At 39.2% G+C, this 23,087-nt stretch overlaps 1 protein-coding gene across 1 annotated transcript in view; it reads left to right on the top strand.

Annotated features, from left to right (window-relative positions):
• The window catches only part of TENM1 (teneurin transmembrane protein 1), an 811,134-nt gene that overhangs the window by 653,280 nt on the left and 134,767 nt on the right, over window positions 1–23,087 (top strand). Inside the window, exons 19-21 of the mRNA XM_045995540.1 lie at window positions 9,622–9,741; window positions 15,375–15,636; window positions 17,889–18,156. Of these exons, the coding sequence (XP_045851496.1) occupies window positions 9,622–9,741; window positions 15,375–15,636; window positions 17,889–18,156 (650 nt within the window). The remainder of the gene's footprint in view (window positions 1–9,621; window positions 9,742–15,374; window positions 15,637–17,888; window positions 18,157–23,087) is intronic.

Here is a 23,087-nt window from a genome sequence, read left to right as displayed (position 1 = left end):
TTAATCATTTCACTCTTGAGATCGATGACCATTACAATGTTTACTTGGTTCATTTATCCATGTGATGATGGGCACTGTCCTAGGCTCTGAGCTAAAGCAGATGAAGGGCCTTCCCCATACAGTCCAGTGAGGAAGAATGATAATGAAAAAAGGTACATATCAGGGAGGTATAAGTACAAGTGATAAAAAGAAAGGTGAGAGACAGAGAGTGACCATTTTAGACCAAGTGGTCCAGGAAAGTCTCTCTGCAGAAACGACACTCGAGCAGAGACCTCATGGCATTCATCTATATCTCAGATGACCTTGGGCCCTTATACAACAGAATGTCACACAAGCCAAGGCCTGGCAGAGACTTTTAGGGACCCACTAATCAAGATTCTGTGACATTATATGAAAAGGTAAAACAAACTTTTCTCAAGGAATTACTACACATTGGTTACTGTACTAGGTTTTCCTGATAAGGCGATGGGGTGCCTGTCCTCTAGGAGTACATTGAGAAAATTTGAATACTTCGGACAAACTGAATAGCCTCTAGAAAGAGAAATGAGCAACAGCCCTAGACTGTTTAGTCATTAAAAAAAAGCAGATCTTCATTAATTAGTGTTGAACCCAAACTGGATTAAATATATAGAAACCACTTGCTGATTTGGAATTAGGAAGAAGGAGAAAGAAAAGCTTACATTTTAGAATATTTATTAAGGAAATCCAATGTTATTATGGTATTCAAGCATTCATGGAAGTAACACACAGTTGAGTCTACACACAGGTAACCCCCAGAAGGTCTGTAACATTATCATTTGTGATTTTTCTGAGGTACAAATTTGAATCCATATGTTTTTTGTTTAACTTTCTCAAGCATCTGTTGGTTAAGAACCTCCAAGTCTATTTGCTAATGGCAGGGTTTGTGTAGTTTTAATCTAGGAACAAGAAAAACATTATACCAGATACACAACTAGGGGTTGATAAACACACAATGCAACAATTACTGAATAACTTGAATACATTAAGGACTGGGGGAAACTCTTTCTACAAATCTGTCTCTTGTTCACCTTTCTTTCTGAAGGGAGCCACTGCCCATGATCTGCCCACATTTGCAAAAGGAGTCCCAGGTGTGGTTTGGCTCCACCACGGTTCCCTGTGATTCTATTTGTCTTACCGTGTTACTTATCTTGAGCAACCTCCTTTGCTTATCACTTCTGCAGTTGTCCTAAGTGGAAAGGAAGATTGTTGATACTTGCTAATAAAGCACTTTGATCTCATTTATATGAAAGGTGTTACGCATGTGAAGATGGGATCTCCCATTTTTCAGACTACTCTTTTGTCTGATGCTAAAGTTTAAAAAACACATTATAAAAATTACAAAGTGCTGAAGGTTCCAAGATTTATAGTGCTGACTAGCTCCTGAAACCAGCAGTCAACACCTACAAGTACCCAAAAGAAAGAACGTGTGACTTTCACTTCCTTGCAAATGTTCCTGGGCAACGAAGAATAAAAAGAAATCAGAGCACAGATCTTCAAAAGGCTGTTCAGTTGATTATCTGTGGTATTTTGAAACTCAAATGCTCTGAGATGCTTAATAGCTGTGATCAGTGATACCAGGAGCTGTCTGTCTACAGCTTATCTCAGTATGGACAGGCATTTTCTAATATTTTATCCATCTTACCACTCCATTAAGAAATTCAAAAGGCTCAAGGGGCGGGGGTGGGAGGTTGGGAAACCAGGTGGTGGGTAATAGGGAGGGCACGTATTGCATGGAGCACTGGGTGTTGTGCAAAAACAATGAATACTGTTACGCTGAAAAAAATAAATAAATTAAAAAAAAAAAAGAAATTCAAAAGGCTCAGATCCTTATGACTTACTTCTTAGCCATACTATTTGCTCGCCGTGTCTCTAGCTGGTTCTATCATCTCAATTTGTCCCGAGAGAGGGCAGAGTAAATGCAAGTTTGGGGAGGAGGAATGAATGACAGGGGATAGCTCATCTCCACTACACACCCTGCATGTAGAAAGTATTCAGCAGTTCGTCAATGTCCACAGAAACTGATGTCCTATGGATAGCAAAAGCACCATCCTTGTAGGTAAGCTCCAAGTTTCTTTTCCTTTGTAGCCGCATTTTAAGAAAGATCCTCAGTATAGCTCAGAATCCAGGTCAAAGGGCCTCCATCACTCCACCGCTTTCTAGCTGTATTATCTTGAGCAAGTTTTGTATTTTTTTAATCTCTCTGGATCTGTTTCCTTATTTTTAAAACAGGGTTAATGGATATTAAATGAAATAAGATGATATGGATATTAAATGAAATAAGAAAAGTACTCAGCGTAGTACCTGACCCACAATAAGTGCTTCCTAAATATTTTATTGACACAAATTTGTCTATATATTTGTATACATTATATATATTTAATAAATACTGGGGTACATAGAGAATGTAATTAGAAAGATATAATTCAAAAGTCAATTTACTGGGTTATTTTACTGTCATGGCACCTTTGTGAGGTGGCTGAGGACAAGACAGGGAAAAGTCACAATGGGCAAGTAGTGAGCCAAAGCTCGAACTGGTATAGGTGGAACTGGCTCCACATTTTCCTCTGTGGAAGGAAAAATAATCGGAAGAATATTCCCCAGCCAGGCTACAGCCAACTAGGCAAACTTCCCCTATATTTAATGACTAGCCATTATTTGAAGGGCAGCTTCGCAGAGAAGTGACAGGAAAGGTTAATGAGGTTAATAAAACCCCATAGGGCTGATTACAAAGAAACCATTTGAGTAATGTGTAAAACAGGAAAAAAAAAAAAACAAATAAAAACAAACTTAGGACTGTTCGAGAGTTGCAAGGGCTTGCAGGACAAATATTTCAGGATTCAAATTCCGGACAAAAATAATCATGCATCTAAATGAAGCAATCTGGCACTTTCGCGGTCCTGAAAATGTGACTGTGTCGTCAGTTTTCTTATTGCTTCAAAACACTTGATCTTTTTCCCATTACTTTGGGAATCTCAGGCATCCAAAGCAAGCCTGCTTTTGACAAGCAATTACCAGGGCAGATGGGAAAATAGCCACCGTCCTCAGGGTGAGTGCCCCCATTTTGTTTTACTTGAAACATCACTAGCCATGAGGAAAATAATTCTGCTTAAAAAGCTATCTGCATTTTCAATAGGCACCACCTTTCCCAGAGTCCTAGAATGTGGATGGGTAATGCTTCCAGCTATTTTTAATGTTACCCATTTAGTAGGTATTATTTATTTGGGCTAGTGACCAACTGAGTGGGATTCAATCAGCCTGCTCTATTTAAATAAAAACTAATGAGATTTTATTGTGTTTGCATATGAACATTCACTGCATTCGCATTTTCAGAACATGAAAACAGGTTTATGCTATAATACTAAATGTTTGCGTGGTGCTGTACCAGGTTAGATAACATATATCAAAAACCCAGCATGTGTTGTGTGGAAATCCCCCAAATATCTGAATATTAGAACCCTCAAATGTATTTAAATTATGAAATACCACATTGTAATTATATGGTGATATATAAAGGAATAATGGGGTTAGTGTTCATAAATTAAGCATTTGAGGAGAACTATTCATTCATTCTTCCCAGTCACAGGGTTACTGTTTAATTCCCTGAAGTAGTCAATTATCAAACAAAACTCTCATGATGAGAAAGTCACAATGCATAATCCGGAATGCTGGCTTCTAATAAAGGAACTGCAAGGCATCTGCCGTGCAGGAACCTCAAAGTCGTCTCTGAAATCTTTGAAGCGGTGCTATGAGGGTACATTGCAAGTATCTTACATCTTCATATAAAAATATTTGAGTTGAAGTTCTGCATAGCTTTCTCAAGCAGATGCCATATACACCAGGCACCGGGAAGGACACAGGAAAACCAGTCTTTGCCCTGGAGTAGATGATCTAATAGAAAAGGCAGACACATATATAACTCTCATCAAGACAGGCGAGGACAAGTGTGATAACATGCATCCGAGCACTGTCTAAAGAGAATAATAAGGATGGAGGAAAAATTGACATTTACTTGAGACAGATAAATCAGGTTAAAACATTGTTTCATTTTATAATATCTGGATTTGGACGAGACCCTACAGTTCATCTTGTTGTCCAACCTCCACTTTGTCATGACAGTTTCAGCGTGACCCCCAAACTACAATTTGGCAGACTCTTTTCCAGAGGTTTATATGAAGGAGTTACAAATTCATGCCTCATGGATTTATTTCATAACTGTGCGATGGTGAACCAGTTAATGATTGCCTGCCTTTGTGTAGTTTATGTCCTGTACTTTCCTCTTGAGGATTTCATACCTCTTCATTGGCTGACCGTGTTCTGGTCTTGCTTTCACTAAAATGGTGGTTCTCAGAGTTCATCGGTCTTTAGACTGGCAACATCAGCATCACTTGGGAAATTGCTAGGAATGCACATTTCTGGGGCTCCATTCCAGAACTGTGAGTCAGAAACCCGGGGCAGGGCAGCCCAGCTAACTGCTTTTACCAAGCCTTCCAGGTGATTCTGGTGTGTGATCAAGTCTGAGAACCACTGATCTGTATACAAGAAGGATTACCAGGAAGGACTGAGAACGAGGATCACAGTACCCAGATGTGGGGACTTCTCTAAAGAGAAGATCCTTTATTCATTGCATGATGGCAGGGGAGAAGTTGTTTTAGCCCAAGTGACACCATCTACATCTGTGGAACTTCACAGTCTAATAAGCCTGCAGAGATGTCAGGAGAACCATTGAACCACACCTTATGTGCAGCACATTTCTGTCCCCTGGAGACTTGAACCAAATAAGGAATCCTGGAGGAATTTACAGAGCAGAATTCCAGCGCTAGTGAGCACAGCGTTCTCGTGGCTTCTCTCAGCCCAGTCCTTTGCAATGCTATCTCTTGACCAGAACTGTCAGCTCTGGAAAGGTTTTCATCTGTTCTTATGGAGAAAGCAACCTAACCTGCACAACTGCTGTTAGATCCCCTGCTGGCCAGGACCTTGATTTTGAATGTTACCTTTCGAAGGATGCTTATGCTCCTATTAGCAACTAAAGCAAATAGTTATAACTTCCCTACCCTGGGCCTCATTCTCCTTGCAAAAGATTTTAATCAGAAACACAGTGCAGTAAATTACATCTTCTTTCAGCAATTTAGTCTTCAGTGTTGTTTTTCAGACCAACTCTTGTGCTTGAGGTTGATGTTTTTGCCTGAGGTGTTGAATGAATATTGCAAATTCGACACTGAAGACAAAAGACAACAAATAAGAAAAAAGGAGAATGGAACCGAGTTTATTGAAGTCTAGGGATAATTTGACTATGCCATGAAAATAGCAAATACAGAATGAATTAGACCTTTTGCATCAGAACAGTCTAACAAGCAGCTTGTTAGTTAAATAAGGCTCGGGTAAAGTATATTCTGATTTGCATTTCCCAGGGTGCCCTGCTCTTCAGACCAAGCTCCAAACACCTACAGGATTCAGCATTTAGTTAAAGGGAGAAACAATTCCTTTGGGGTTGCTGCTTTAGCATAGTGACAGCAAGTAGACAGCTTGGCAGCAGCCTGTATTCTCCAGAGAACGGGAAAAGAGACACTTGTTAGGAGTGATCTATCACCATACGTGTTTCTAAAGTCACATTGGTCAGGTGTATCTGAGTTCAAGTTCTCTTGCTCTAACCCAGAACAGCAGGGAGAGGTTCCTGTTTTTTAGGTTCAAGGAAGGAAAGCATCCCAACCATGTCTGTGAATCAAAAAAGAGTGAGCTCCAAGCAAAGACAGAAATCATGCAGTACCTGCCTTTGCGGATACAGTAACAGACACACACAACCAACACCAAAGACAGTCACAGAGGGTGCACACCTGCCATACACATGCGCAGGGCCGGCTTCATGACAGTCCAGACAGTAGCCTTCTTTTAGCTCATTTGAAAGGCTCAGGAGAGTCCCATATACTTAATGGGAAAAAGTTTCAGAAAAAGACAGGTCCTTGAAGATTGGGACTCAGAATGAGAGTAGTTTGATGTGGCAAAAATTTAAGAATTCAAGATATTTCCCCAAGACGGCCCAAAGGACAGGCCAGGTATGAATACTTCCTTTAGATGGTGATTCGAGGACACTGGGGACTCTCTGGGCGAGGAAACAGGGAAGAATCACAATGGGAATGATGAAAAGCCCAGAAAGCGGAATGTGGCACTACCAAAGACAGACCCCCGCCATAGTGAGCTCACTTTTTCAACAAGGACCTAAACTAGGAAAAAGATGAATTATACAGGCTACCTTGGATATAAGAAGCACAACCCAAACAGACAATGTAAAGGGGGGCTGAGAGACTACATTTCAGTGACTGTGTGACTTCGGAAAATTAAAGTACATACCAGGCTACCATCCACAATTATGAATAATTGGACTTAGAAGCGAGTAGTGCACAGAATGGCAGTTGAGCTAGGCAAAGTGGTACACAGTACACCATACTTGCAGGAGTATATATAAAGGCTCCCTCAGGGCCATCTGGAGCAGGAGTAGCCTCAGGAAGCAAGTGGCCTCAAGAGCTTTCTTTCTGAAACGGAGAGTTTGCCTAGGAAGATGTTTTCCCTAGATTTCTGCATACAGTGCCAATCAAGATTACTGCAAATTAGAAAACTTTAATACTGTCCTGAAATTTAGACAACTTCCACTGACACAGGGTGACTGATGTTGGTCAAATATTACAGTAAGTACTAGTAATCCAGGAATGAAAGGAGCTGAGAGTTATTCTTGTGAAAAATAGATGACATGGAGTGTGTAAATAATGGGAGCAAATGCAGCAAGATACAGGGAATCTTAGAACATTTAAGGCCTCATACATTACAAAGAGAGCTCAATGCTGATAAATGTAGAATAATAAGTTTTATGGGGTTTTATCATATGCCATAAGTTGGCGTGCATCATAAAACATGAGAAATTTAAAAACAGGGTAGTTGAAAGACAAGTCTGCGCATTATTTATGAATGATGAAGAGTGAAATGAATGAGAAGAACAGGTAGACAATGTCTTGAATAATGATGACTTTGATGAGTCATTATCACACAAATCTGTGTGCTTCATAAAATATGAGGAATATTAAAGAGCAGAAGAGTCAAAAGATGAGTCTACTCAGAATGAGATACAGAATGAAGGAAGAGAGGAATGTAAGAGAAATGCACAGAATAATGATGACTTTTATGAGACTTTCACTCACCAGCCTGGATCCTTCATAAATATAAACTGTATAGAAAATAAAAGAGCAGCAAAGAGAAGAGACAGGTCTGCGTCTGTCATAAAATATGAGCAAATAATGCCAACTAGGCTTGACAAAATAAAAACAAAAATAATTGAGCCTAGTATAGCTGTGGGAAGACACAATGTCTAGAGTAATATGAACAAATAAAATGAGTAAGTGTGGAATTGTCTTGCCCAAAGGGATTCAGCGGCCACCTAAGTAGGCTTTATTGTTGCAACGGCCACCTTGTTAACTGGTAGAGCATTGGTAGGTTTGGAGTTACTCCCCTACACCCCAAAAAGCAGTCAGCACTTGAGGCTCAGGAAGCCATGTTTAACTGATTTCCCAGTACCTCTTCTCAGCCCTTTGAGCTCCTATCCCTAAATAGTTTGCAGGAGATTTTCTCAGCTCGCTTCTACTCATCTATACCCTGCTTGTCAAATTTTGTTTTATAAAGACCTTCAAAAGGTTGCTGTATAAAACCAGAGACATCCTTTCATTTCATTTCTTGTTACATTGGACTTAGAACCTGGGACCAGATCTGTCAGGATTAGTTCAAAATCCAGAACTCATTGACTTTCAAATAAATGTCTTCTCTATTAGAACAAATGGGGTTTCAAAATCTCCCCCAAAAGAGACTGGGAGAATCAGAGAAGGCAAAGCAAGTGCCAATATGCCATTTGCATACCATTCAGAACCATGATTTACAGAACTCATGAAGTGTACAGCTCACTGGAAAGAAGAAAGCCACTGATCTGTGTCAAAACTAGAGGTGTTTGTCTGAGGTCAATCCACCAATAGCAACAGTTATTCTAGCTTACTTTTGGATAGTACTTAATGGCTTGTAGTTAGTTTGGGGGAAGGCCTTAGGTAATGCAGGATAAATCCTATTAGCATAACATATCCAACTCCTCTGATTTTGTGTGACAGAACTTAGTGTGGAGTTTATTGGCTATAACATACAAAACAAACTTTGGTTGGCAACTGTCTTTTTATTTTTCAGAGATTACTTTCCTCTCTCTCTCAAATAAGCTATGTGTCCATGGCCTTTAGATATGTTGCCTCAACTTGCTAATTCTGTTTGAAGAAGGTATCTTGCCAGGGTGGAATTATCATGGTTAGTTTCAAAAGCCATGTTTGCCCAAATAACATGGCCATCTTTAATCCAAGATTAAGATTCCCTGATCTACTGAATCCCACTTGGTAAAAAGATGACATTAACTCCCTAGGGAAAAAATCACTAACCTTGCTCAACCTTCCTAAACACTACCAGCTCCAGGTATAAAATGGACATTCTCGAGCTCATGGCTGCCAAAACTAGGATTGGACTCCCCCCTCCACAAGTGGTGAAAAAACTCCCCCCAAACCCCTGCTGCCCATAGTAATGGCAGAACAGTAAAAAATCTTTGCTTGGAATTTGTTCCTGGGCCCTCTTCTTAACTGCCAAGCTCCTGAAATTTGTTAAAACTTGGTCAGACTAGAGTTGAAAGTATACACATTTTAGAAGAGTTGAAAGTATACACATTTTAGTGGACTATGCCTGGGAGACAGCCCAATTTAGGGGCTAGTTTAATAGAATCCCATTTTTTGGTAAGGTTAAAATTCCTTTGTTTATAGGGAAAATTGCCTGATATTTTATTTCAATTAGGCAGGAGAAACAGAATACGATAGCCAAGGACCAAGTCTCTTTTGCAGACTAACTCTTAAAATTTATCCAAATAAGTCTGCTTTTTAAAAAAAATTGTTTTCCAAAAAGGCAATTTGTCAATATGTATCAAGAGCCTTAAAAATGTTCACACCTGTGTATGTAAATGCATGGAAAATGCACACAACAAAATGATGTTGCTGATTACCTCAGAGGAGAAGACCCAACAACTGGGAGAGGGAGGTGGTGAGCAGAGACTTTAGTCACATGTACTATTTACTTATGTATTAACTAAGGTAATGAGTTATAATTTTAATAAAAGAAAAATATTCTTCCACAGCTAGGACTATCTCCTAAGGAATAATAATATATTCAGTGCTGGAAAAGTTAAGAAACTATGAAATGTCCTAAAATAAGGAATGGATTAAAGTTAAGGAATGCTGTGTTAAGGCTATATTGTACAATCACAGAATGATATATTATGGAATTTCTGATTACATTGGGCAATGTTAATTATATACTTTTTAAAATATCGGGATGCAGATCTATACTGAGTATAATCCCAATTTTGATGAATAAAAAAGATATACATGCCATCCTCAAAATGTTATTAGTAGTTACTACTGGATTGGTGAAATTATTGTTTTCTCTGTTATACTTGACTGTGTTTTCCAAAGTGTCTCCATCTTGGCTTTGGGAATCTAGTTTCAATGTGCCTTTATATTTGCCTTTGATCTTGTGTTGCAGGCGTGCTTGTGTGATTCGAGGCCAAGTGGTGGCTGTAGATGGAACCCCTCTAGTAGGGGTGAATGTTAGTTTCTTGCACCACAGTGATTATGGGTTTACCATCAGCCGGCAAGATGGAAGGTACGTCAGTATTGCTTCTAATCATTGTGGGGGCCAAATACTGACTTCTAGCTATAAGTCAAATGACTTAGGTGATGCAGTATTTGTAAGCCCATCTTCCTTCTACCTGTATTTCAGAAAGTCACTGGTGACATTTATTTCCTCTATTCCCCAACTAAATCAAACCAAATTTCTCTTCTATTATAACTGTGCACTATTACCCAAGTCTTCTTGAATCCCTAGCCATTTGGAAGGTTTCCTAGACTTCATCCAATTCCATTTATCAATCTGACTTCAAAATTCAGTGTGATGATGCAGGTCAGAAAGAGGAAGCCATGGAGCACTTGGGCCGTCCTTCAATGGCAGCCTCAAAATATTTTAGAAATGAAGACATCCAAAAGGTTTCTTCCAGAAGTACAGAATTCAGCCTCATTAAGACATTTATTTTTAATGTGTCCTTCCTAGAAGGCCTATTTTAACTAGTGGCTGCAACTGATTGACAAGCACAGTCAGCCTAACCAATTCCCTTTGGTGTCTGTATAACTGTAGTGATTTAACCTCAACACCAACCACCAGGCTACTCTCTAAGGGGTTCTCAGGTTCTCTGAAACCCGGGAAGCAAGACCACTAAGTAAAACCTTTTCATCCCAGAAAAGGATTTGCTCACAAAAACATTTCTGTTTATCATTTAGGTTGACATTCTGTCTATCATTTGGGTAGACATTTGTTCAGAATATTTGAGTCAATAGGCCCATGTGTCCAGCTTAAAGGTACCTATTTATGACTCTCATGAACATTGTAATGATGGCCTTGGGGTGCCCTAATCTCCAGATGGCTACTCTTAAAAATGAACTACTCATGACAAGCTGCTTCAGGAATCACATAAAGAGATGCTGGCTTGGAAGTTTATCACAGTGTGAAAGACCATCTTATTTCAAGAACCTACAATCAAACCTTATTAATCCTAACCACTTCAGAATTGTTAATTTTTCAACCTAGGCTATGCTGAATTTATTTTTTTCAACTGCCTGTCAAGAAAATGATTATAAAAATTAATTAAAGAACCTAATAAGGAAAAGTTAAACATACTTAAGAAAAACTGTTTCTAAGACTTCAGTAAATCATATGAATGATCTGTATGTAAATTATATTGCTAATTATTAACTAACCATCTATATATTAGAATAAGCTCAGCAAAACTACTCTGGGTACAGATAGTCTGAATACACACACACACACACATATCCATTGCATATATATGTATATATGCAATAAAAAGTACATTTCCTTTTAAATAGTCCACAATTGGAACTCTCTACTAATTCAAAGGGACCTTTCTCCCAATTAGATTGAATGATTAAAATTCTGCTGGCTCCCTCATCAGTGACTGGTATACAAGAGTGGCCTCTGCCTTGCCAGCATGTTCAACCATGTACCAGAAATTTTAAAATGAACTATTTCTTTAACTAGAATATGTCCTCAGAGACATTTGACCTCTCTTGGAGGACTCACGGGCCTTTAGGGTTGTTTTTTTTTTTAGCATGTGTAGAAAGGTTTCAGTGAATTATTTGATATTTACAAAAGAGCTTAAAAGAAACAAGGTCTAAAAAATCTAAAAATTTCTGTTTCCAGTTTACTGACAACATTAAAGAGGAACAATTTTTGTCATCATTTTTGTGTTTTTTGTTTAAAGTAAAATGCCAAGACCCTCGTCTGCTGAGTTCTCTGTGAGAACTAGGTTTATGTAGATGACAGATACAGCCAGAGTCCCCTCTGGCAATAACTCTCCCCTCAGGCTCCACAAAGGGTGTAAGCATTCACAATCTGTGGCCCAAATGCCAAGCAGACTGTCCCACTATCATCTCCTGGACATAAAGTGACAGTGTGATGGGAGTTTCCATTTATATGTCTCTGCTTTTTGCTCTCTCAGACTGAATAAGTACGTACATTTCACATTTCAAAAGCAGAGTATAGTAAAGAAACTATACCCGAGAGCAAAAGGATTCTAGAAAGACTGAGATTAGCATGTAAATACCCAGTAGACAGAGAGTGATAGTTAAGAGGTTGTAAGGGGCCCTCTGTCTCCAAATCTCAGTCCAACCTATCTGCCCCCTTGCCTGTAGTTCCCACCAGTGGCATCACTGCTTTGGGTTAAGCTGTTGACTCTAAAAGTCCCAGTTAAATGCAAATATGTTGTGTGGGATGTAGAACGAATTACCCCCATTATCATCAATTTGCACAAGTTAATTGACAACTTTCCCTAGAGAAGAAAGAAAAGTCTAGGTCATGGGACCAAAGTGATGTATAAAAAGCAGAAGGAAGAATGTCAGTGGAAGAAGGAGCCCTCTAAAAGGAAGAAGACATTAAGACATGTAGATTGGGAGAGGCCAAAGTAGCAGAATAGAAGAAAAAGGCAATTCTAAAGGAAAAATAAATATGTATGAGTGTCTACTGTATGCCAGGCATTTTCATAAGTGTTATCTGTGTCATCGTCCCAACAGCTTATGGGATAGGAAATATTATCATCTTCCCCATTTGCAGATGAGAAAACATATCCAAATTAACACAACTAATAAGGGTCAAGCCCAGAATTTGAACGCAAGTAACCTGGTTCTTATCTTCTATGACTAGCCACCTTCAACTCAGATTATATAACAGGTGTTCAGGAAAGTTTTGAAAGAGAACTTTTTTATATTATAGTTCAGCTAGTGATAAGCACAATAGGTGAAATGCTGACCTTCTTAGAGGATTCTTGAGAAGTACTAAAAGGTCTCTGGAACTTTGGAAGACTTTGGAAAATGAAATGGGGAGTTCCCTCTGATTCCCCTCAAGTCAAGAGTTTATGGATTTATGGATACTGTAAGGCAGAAATAAGCATTTTGCTTTGGCCTCAATAGTCTTCCATCCACAGTTAGGACTGGTCTGAGTTATTATGGATCGACATGTCTCCAAATAAATAGGTCCTCTCCCTTGGATCTTTTGTACTCACTATCATATGACTTCATAACTTGTTCTTAATGATCCATGCCAATGGAGATCGTTTGTGGTGGGGGAAATCCCAAAGAACTAGTGATCCAGGGAACATGCAATTTGGCATTGGAATGATAAGATGGAATTTTGGCCATAGAGCCACATCCACCTCTGTGGCAATTGAGTCAGCCTGACCGTGTTTACTGTATATACCACGTAGGTTGGAAGAGGAAAAAAATCAGTCAGGTTTCTTGAGAAAAGCAGAACCTGTGTGTGTATATGTGTGTACATACATACATACAAATGTATACATAAGAGAGAAAAAGAGATTTCAAGAAATTGGCTTATGTGATTGTGAGGTTGGCAAGCTCAAACCTGTAGAGAGTGGTAAACTGCAATTTCTTGGGAAGGAGTTGATGCTACCTCAGCAGTTTTGAAACAATTCCTTCTTCCTCAGAGAAACTTCAGTTTTGCTCTTAAGGTCTTGCAACTAATTGTATGAGGCACTCCCACATTATCAATGGTAATTTCCTTTACTTAAGATCAACTAAGTGTAGATATTAACTACATCTACAGAATGCCTTCACAGCAACACCTAGATTAGTGTCTGAATAACTGGGTACTATAGCCCCGCCACACTGACAGATAAAAGTAAACCATCACAGGAAACCTAGGGGAAGTTCCCAAAAGAATTTAAAAATTGGTACCTTCTTCTATACATAATCAGAAGCTGGCCTACAGTTCATTTGGACTACACGAGGATACATCTATAAATGTAATAAGGCCAAGGATCCGATTTGAGAAGGAAAGTTAACATTTGTTGAGTCCTTGACCCTTAAGTCTTTCTCTAATTTACTCACTAGCAGTAGCAGCTGAGTTGATAGATCATATTAGCCCCATTTTACTAATGAGGAAACAGAAATTCATGGAGGCTAAATAACTAGCCCAAAGACACAAAGTTGACACGGCAGAGCTGGGATTCGAACCCAGGGGTGTATGAAGCCAAAACCCATTCTTTCTATAAAGCAAGATGCCTGCCCTGTCTGTTTAATCTTTCTAGACACAGAGAATAATTCCCAGGTACATACGTTTTTGTTTGGATAGTGTGTGTGTGTGTGTGTGTGTGTGTGCCGCACGCATTTGTTTTCAAATAAATAAGCACTTCAGTTTTAAAGAGGCAAGAGCCAAGGTTTGGGCAAAGCAAACTTGCCCATGGACATGGAGGTAAATCAACATAGAATGTAAACTAGAGGAAAGGTCCTTTGACAAGTACTCTGGGATTTTCCCCACAATATGTGCCTTAAACTGTTTCTGTATTATCATGAATTCAGCCTCTCTGCCTTAAATCATAAGCCATTTGGGTTTTCTTTTCTTAGTTCAAACCTAGATTATTTTCTATTAACTATTGTAGTCCTTCAGACCCTCTTTTTGGAAGCTGCTTTATTACTATAGCCACTTGACTAAAAAAATAGCAATAAAAAATACAGTGTTAGCCATCCTTTGTTACTGCCCATTTATCTTTATCTGGAAGATTTCTGCAACAAGACACGATTGGCAATACTATAATAAATATAATAAATGTCATATGAAGGGAATGGTGAGCTATCCATAATTAAGTCTGATTCCCTATTAGGGCATTCTATCATTGAAAAAGTGTTTTACAGAAAGATCTCTTTTAATGCAGGGAATTGCTTACATCTCTCTCCTGTGAATTTAAGTTGCTTTGAATATTAAGGAGCATCATATTGCCCTTTATCCATTTTTATGATATAATGGTAATAATTTATCATTATCTTACTTTTACATAGGATCTTATGCTTTTTGAATGCTTTCAAGTACATTATCTCCAAGACATCATTATGCTTACGAGAGGAGTAAGGTAGAATCATCTAGTGCAGAATGAACTGAAATCTGAGTCTGTTATGCTCCAATGCAAGAATAATGTCAGATACCACATCAAGTGATGGACAGAATTGGCTTACAGGAGAGGTAGTCTTGCTTTGTCAGAGATATGGAAGCTGTTGTCAGCAGAGATGGATAGGGTCCATTACGGGCTGTCTTACAAAAGGAAACCAAGAGGCATTCTAGACAGACCCAGAAATCCTAAGTATAGACTTCAAGTAGAATCAGGAGCCAAAGTGGGCCAGCAGATGTGGAGGGTTCAGGCATGGTATTGTTCAAGCAAATTTCACTGAAGAGCTTTCCTCTGCTGCTATCTTTCTCTGAATCCCATCTCAAAGACACCACCAGATTTTGACACTATGTCTGTGATTCTGAACAAGATAGTTAACCTTTTGGCTCTTTACTTTTCTTGAGTTACATTACAGTAATTTTTTTTGAGGATGAATAATGTATTATATTAAAGATGCTGCTGAATGTTAAGTCGTAAGTTACAGCTTTGCAGAAATACATGCAGTGATTTTGTTTAAGATAGTATTAAAATTGGTTTACAAATTCAGGGTGAACATCAACTGGTGATACAGAGTTTTTCATCAAAAGTCTACTGGATAGTGAAAAGAAGTCATCCATATATTTAGCTAGAAGGAATTTATAAAACAGAAATACGAATGGCTGGAGTTGAGCCCCAAAGGAAAGAAAGTGCACTAAAATTACATATTTTTTTAACTTGAACTTTATTTTGGTTGTTCATTTGATTGAAGCTGTCTTCTGTTTTTCCTTCTCAGCTTTGACCTCGTAGCCATTGGTGGTATTTCTGTCATCTTAATCTTTGACCGATCACCTTTCCTGTCTGAGAAGAGGACACTCTGGTTGCCTTGGAATCAGTTCATTGTGGTAGAGAAAGTAACCATGCAGAGAGTTGTATCAGACCCACCATCCTGTGACATCTCCAACTTTATCAGCCCAAACCCTATTGTGCTTCCTTCACCACTCACATCATTTGGAGGGTCCTGTCCAGAGAGGGGAACTATTGTTCCTGAGCTGCAGGTGGGTACATTGGCCTTTGGATGCATGAAATCATAGTATCATGGAGTGGTTCATGGCGTAAAATGATGGATTCCTTTTCCTGGTACTTCTGCCAACCCTGTTATGGGTTGCCCTTCATTTATGAAGAGAAGCCTTCAAATATAATCTCTCTGGTACACATTTGCAAAGTGATTGGCCAGGGCTATAGGGTGCTATCTATGGCCATAGAACAAAGCAAGATGAACTAGCTGTCATGAGAATTAAACCCCAAACCTTGACCTAATGAACACTGTGCTCTAAAGAACAAAGCTAGCTAGCTAGCTCAATAGTGATAACAGTATAATCAATGAGGTGGGACCTTTGTGGTCCTGAAATTAAAGCTCCTTAAGAAATGTAGTTTTCTTCCATTGTCTAATTTGTATTCATTGTCATTGTTCTCAAAAGTCATGACGATGCCTGTTGTTTAGCTGTATTTGGTAAAGGTGGTTTTCAGTTGTATGAGTTTTGTTTAAAGCTTTGCTTTTGGGTATTCAAGCTTTATGGTTAGAGGAAGACGTATTTTGGAACCTTGGTATTTTATAGTTCCTGAGAATTTTTCTTCATTGAGCCTTCAATATTTTCATTTCAATATTAAGCCATTCAAATATCTATAGTATAATTTCGTCATCACGTTCTAGAAACATTTTAATGATAGTTAAATTCAAAAGCCACCAAAATGGACCCAAGTCACACAGGTCCAGAATTCAAGAGGTATACTCAAGAGGAAGTAAAAGGACATTTCAAGATTGAATTGGTTTTTCTTCCATCACAGCATTTCCAGCAGCTGTTAGCAATGCCCAGAGGATACCACCTGTGAAAGACTCCCCCAAAAAATAGTGCTGTGCAGGAAAAGGAGTCCAATGAGTTGCCCCTCCTGTCTTTTCCACTGGTTTTCCTTAGAAAGGAAGAAAAAACAAGACCATATTTTGAGTGCATTGAACTGGTACTCCAGTCTCTGTATACTTGTCATTAGGAAGTACGGATCTCTTTCAGCACAGAAGTTTTCAGTCTCCTCTAGGATTGCATGTTTCCATAGGGAAATGATGTACTAAAGTGGTAAGTGTCCCACTGGCCTTCACTGTTGTACTTCTGCCGTGGTCTAAGAAGACAAAGCCATTGGACAGCTCGGGTATCAACAAGCTAATGTAAAGGAAGGAAAATCAGGCAAAGAATGGACAAAAACAGTTTATGTCCCCAGAAAAAAAGTGACCAGAAATCCCGGACAATATGAGATACCATGTGTCTAACAACCTGTCCTACTATGTGTACTCATTTGGAAAAGGAACAAGGTTCTGAGCTAAAAATGATTGAGGGCACAAAGTATCCACACTATTCATGTCACCTTAAAAGTATTGGATAGGATCTTTCTTCGGCTGAGTTTTGAAAATTCAAAGTCATGGAATACAGGATTCAGCTTTAGTGACCACTTTGGTTGTTTAACTCCATCTGTGCGAATAAACAACTAAGCAATAGCAATTAATTAAAGAAGCCAAGTGGTAGTTTCATTCTGGGACCAACGTTTAATGTAAAATGTGCATAGGAGTTAATAGGAGTTATTTGCTTCTCAGTCACAAGTGCCAACTTATTCCCAGCTATTGGTAGGTCGAAGCACAGAGAAATATGTAAGCAAAATTTGATTAAAAAATTGACCCTTAGGGTCATTCCAAAGGTCCAAAGAAGACAAGTTTGATGGCATCAGTAAAGATTAATTCTAGGGAAACCATAATCTCTGTCATAAAATATCACTTTGCTGAGCCTGTTTCTGGAGTCGTTCCTCCTAGAGAGCCTGGCCTGAATAAGGATTATAGCAGTGGTTTTGTGATATATGACTTAATACACCAAACAAGATTTTCTGTATGTATATATAAGAAAAAGACCCCTCAGTGCAGCACATAGCACTGAAATGCTTGACATTCAGCAGTGTGATCTTTTCCAACTCCTACTAAGCAATTTTTGGAACACTGTTGACAAACTAAAACTGTTCTTTTCACAGTCTTTCCTGGCAGGGAAAAAAGGAGCACAGTCCTCAGGGTTGGTTGGATGTCTTGTCCCCATGTGGACTCAGTGCAAAATTCGAAACCTATGGCCACACAGCCTCACCAAGATTCTTGCCTTGGTGTCCGCAGGATCCCTTTAGCTTCTCTCCTTTGGTGTGTCTTTAAGACAAGAAAGCACGCAGTGTCCTCCTCTACCCATGACCACTGATAGAGCTCATCTGGCTTTTTGTCTTTCAGGTTGTACAGGAGGAGATTCCCATTCCTTCCAGCTTTGTGAGGCTGAGTTACCTGAGCAGCCGCACCCCTGGGTATAAAACCCTGCTCCGGATCCTTCTGACGCATTCGACCATTCCGGTGGGAATGATAAAAGTACACCTCACGGTGGCTGTGGAAGGACGGCTCACACAGAAGTGGTTTCCTGCTGCAATTAATCTCATCTACACATTTGCTTGGAATAAGACCGACATCTATGGACAGAAGGTTTGGGGCCTGGCAGAGGCTTTGGGTATGTTGAACTAATTCTTTGTAAATAGCAGCATTATGTTCACCAAACAGAAAATACTAGTTGCATATTAATTTGTATGTGGAATAATTATGTACCAGAACATCATGGTTTTCTTTTATTTAAAGGATCTAAGGCATTTTTTCATCCAGACCACTTTCTTTGGACCTATTTAGTGTTCCCTTTTGACAGATTTTTGCTTCAAAACTAGTTTAGTTCTCCTCTCAGGATGGCTATGTACCAGAGGCGTCACACACTATCTGACTTGTAACTGTCTCAAGAGCTGAATATTGCCTTCTAACTGTGACCTTTGGTGTGGCGTTCTTTAGGCCATGTTTTGGGGTTTGACATTTAGACTGTCATTTCCACTTAGAAACTACAAAATTTTAACTTATAGGCATCTCCACTTATTATCTCTTCTGTCTAAGATAGTTAAACTCCATTAACTTGTTACTTCAGTAGGCTAAATGCAAAAAAAAAAAAAATCATCTCACCTTCCTAGTCCTTTTGATTCGCTGTTATTTCAAGACTTTAAAACCTAGATCTTAGAGATAGTAGGAACCTTTAGAGGTCCTTTGCGCCTATGGTTCTCAGATATTTAATTCTGTCAGATAAATGACATTTAAAAAAATTAACTGAAACAGATTTGCCAACTTTTTATTTTGCCAAGCAAGAATATCTTAAAAAGAAAGGGAAAAAAAACTAATATAATCTACTACTTGCCTGCCACTACCATAATTTCATCAAGGAAAGGGATATCCTAACATCAGAAAAGAGAATATTCTGTCCTAAAAAAATGACAGTAAGCAATCTAATACTGATTCTCAGAGAGAGACAGACAGAGAGACAGCAATGTCTTTTTTGCCTTCTCACCTTATAGAAGACAGTGAAAACTTTCTAAGGGACCTGACATGTGGAGTCACAGTTGGGAGCCATTGACTCTTATGCCTTCAGGCAGTATTTCATGGAAACCACCCTTGGACAGATGAGAAGACTATTTTTAAAGTTCTCCAGAGGAAATGTTTTCATATCCTCTCTTGGAAGTGTCTATCATGGAATAACTCCTATATAACTGACATTTATCTTTTAGACTGTGGTGTGTCAATTTCCCCCCTTTCTTTCCAGAGAAAAACAAATAGAGGGGGGAAACAAAGACTAATGACTCTTCTTTGCCCAAGAGATCCTCATATATTTAAAAAATTAACTCATCTTAGTTGGACTTTATTAGAATGCAAGAAACATAAAGTGGTTCAGATTTCCTCAGTTAGTGGGGAGTTATCGTAAAGACATTGGAAAGTAAGAAAGAACAAGAAAAGGCATCAGCAAACTGCAGCCTTGCTGAAGATACATTGTAGTTCTAGGAAGCCAGCATCTGCTCTGTCAGCTTAGCAACATCTCCAGTTGTCCGCTCTGCAGCAAGGGTCCACTGCCACCCTCCATGGTGTCTCAGCTACACTGATGCCTGAACTCATCACTTCTCCCATATTAACTACCCTCCCTTTCTCTCGGCTTTTTAGACCCCACAGTCTGGTGACTTACTCTGTATTGTGCATTTGGAGTCCTCTTAGAATATCAGATTGTGTCAGCCATAGAGTAAATACCTTAAGCAGAATTCTACCATTGGGCTAACTACCATTGAGGTTGTCGGCCGGCCTACAGACTTCTGCTCAATCCCTATTTCCGTGACTGTAATGGTTAAGAGAACAATTCTGGAGCGAGACTCCCTCTGTGGGTTCAAATCATCACTTGTCTACTTAGTAGCTATGAAACATTGGATCCATGAGTTAATACCCAGGTGCCACAGTTTCTCCATCTATAAAATGGGTATCATAAAGAGAATGCTGCTCATAGGTTATTATAATAGGAGGATTAAATGAGGTAAATAATGTAAAGTGCTGCATTCACAGTAAGCACTCAACAGATGTTCAGCACTGGTAGTGTTTTTGCAGATCTGTTGGTGGCTGGAGTATTGCGATCACAAGGTATAAAGCTTGGAGCCTAGGTAGGTATTTCTTGTCTCAGCTTCTTTAAGTAGGGAACTGGGTATAGCAGGCAAGCACTCAGTTATTCTCCATTTTCCCTCCTTGCACCAAACACACACAAGCACACGCGCGCACACACACACACACACACACACACACACACACACACACACAATCTCTTCTCTACCCTTCTCTGGGCTATGAGAGGCTGGCTTCTAGGGAACCCAATGCCTGGACTCATTCACTCTCTGGCTTCCCATTTGAAGTGGTCAAGGGGTGGCACCATCTGGAGACTGCAGGGTGGAAGGAGAAGGAGGTCAGGGTATTTACCCCTTTCCCTGCCTCATTGCAGTTCTGGCAACAACTACATTAGAAGATGGCAGCTCCTGTCTGGTAGCCCCTCCTCCACATCCCCAGGCTCTCTGGTCTTCTGTATCATCATTCCCTCCCTTTGCCCCTGCAAACCCAGGAAGCTTCTCAGTGTTGCCAGTCCCTGAGTGGGTCACCAGCCCTTGTCGATTCCCTTCACCCTGCTCATGTTGCTATAAATAGCCCCTTCATCTGACTCTCTGCATGAACACTTGAGTATGATGTGAGATTCCTGCAGGGACCTGGACAGTTGCACACTCAAACCTCATGTTCTCTCTGGGATACTATCCTAAAGATTTTGCTTCCCTAGGATAACCCAAAATTCCACTAACTTTTCTCCATAGGGCTTTGTTTTCTACTTTCTTATTTACCCTCCACAGAACCCCTACTAGTTCACTGATTTTAGTTTGTTTGTTTTTAGTTTTTTCTTAAGTTGTGACACTTAGCAGTTTACCCAGTATTCTCATGAAGAGCTGACCAAGACAATGTCTAGCAGCTATTTCTTGCCAGGGCTCACATAAATGCAGCTCAACCTTACTTTTTTAAATAATGACTTTATTGAGATATAATTCACATACCACAAAGTTCACCTGTTTAAAGTATACAAATAAGTGATTTTTAGTGTTTTCACAATGTCATACAACTATCAGCAATATCTAATTCCAGAATATTCTCAGCATTACCCCACAAAGTAGCACCCCCACGCACACTAACAGTCACTGTTCACTCCTCCCTCTTCTCCAGGCCCTGACAACCATCAGCCTCCTTTCTGTCTTTATGGATCTACTTCTTCTGAATATTTCAAACAAATAGAATCATACAATATACCATCTTTCATATTTGGCTTCTTTCTCTTGGCATAATGTTTCCAAAGTTCACCCATGTCAAAGCATGTATCAGTGCTTCATTCCTTTCTGTGACTGAAGAATATCCTGTTGTGTGGATACCACATTTTGTTTATTCATTCATCAACGGATGGACATTTGGGCTGCTTTACACCTCAGATATCATGAGTGGCGCTGCTATGAACATTCATATGCAAGTATTTCTTTGAATATCTGTTTTCACTTCTTGGGGAAATATATCTAGGAATAGATCTGTTAGATCATATGGTAATTCTGTTTGACTTGTTGAGAAACCACCAAACTGTTTTCCATGGTGTCTGCATCATTTTATCAACCTTACTTTATGCATAAAATGTGTTACTTGTCTTTCTTTTAAATACCTCCAGTGCTAAAGATTCTAAAATTTTCTTCCTTGTTGTAGTTAAGCACTCTTAATGACTTAGCCTCTAATATACCCATGGATTATTGAATAAATAGCTAAAACACTAAAAAAAGCAAAGACTTTCTAGTATACACACCAGTGATGAAGCGTCTTTCCTTCTGTTTGCCGATGGGTATTGGTTTGCTTTCTATTTCTACAGTGATATTCCTGGTTAAAACTTCCTGAAGCATGGGGCACCTGGGTGGCTCAGTGGGTTAAAGCCTCTGCCTTTGGCTCAGGTCATGATCCCAAGATCCTGGGATCGAGCCCCTTGTCAGGCTCTCTGCTCAGCAAGAAGCCTGCTTCCTCCTCTCTGCCTCTCTGCCTACTTGTGATCTCTCTGTCAAATAAATAAATAAATAATCTTAAAAAAAATTCCCAAAGCATTCTAACTATAAATTGGCCTTAGTTAAAAATCTAAAGTATATGTTGTTGGTTCACTTTTAAGGCTAATAACGGTAACAAAAACAAAAGAAAATTGATCTACTCAGAAATATCCAGAGAGGAAAAAAGTGTTACCATAATATTTTATGTGTACTTAAAGGACATATTTTTTAGGGTAGAGAAAGAACACTGGCAAAGATCTCAAACAAAATAGTCAAAATAATCTCAAGCATGGTGCCTAAAATGGAACATGGAATATTTACCTTGTAGGAAATGTCCCTGATAATCATGGTTAAAGGGATTTTTATTTACTACCTAGTCTCCATTTCCATATCCATGAAGACTAAGAGAATTTGACAATGGTAAAATTTTAGAGCAGGTGGTAGATTGAAGTCAGAGAATCTAATTCTCTGCAGATGGATTGTGAGCACCTGAAGAACACAACAGACTATAAATATTCAGGTCATAAATGAGTGAAGACAAAGGGATCAAGTATGTGGCCACTGAGCTTATACCTTAATGGACATGACTAAATCTGAAACATGAAGAAAATATTTAGTTGTACTCCTGCCCATATTTTATAATCGCTTAACTAATGTGAGAAGAAACAGACTACATTTTGCACCAGATATTGACAATGTTGCTATATATACATCACTTCTCAGGTTTGCTTCAGATTCAGAAGTCCTAGTATAGTCTTTTGGCATGCAGAATAATGACCACTCCCCACAAAGATGTTCACCCCTGATATCTGTGAATGTATTATGCTACATGGCAAAAGAGAATTAAGGATGCTGATCAGCTGATCTTGAGATGGGATGATTATCCTGGATTATCCAGGTGGGCCCAGTGTCATCACAAGGGTCCTTAAAAGTGGAAGATGGAGTCAGAAGGGGAGGTCAGAGTTAGAGGAAGGTATAACCATGGAAGAAA

The sequence above is a fragment of the Meles meles genome, chromosome X, assembly GCF_922984935.1.
Source record: "Meles meles chromosome X, mMelMel3.1 paternal haplotype, whole genome shotgun sequence".
In the NCBI taxonomy this organism is placed as follows: domain Eukaryota; kingdom Metazoa; phylum Chordata; class Mammalia; order Carnivora; family Mustelidae; genus Meles; species Meles meles.
Note: the sequence above shows the minus strand (reverse complement) of the source record. Positions and strands in the feature narration are given on the sequence as shown.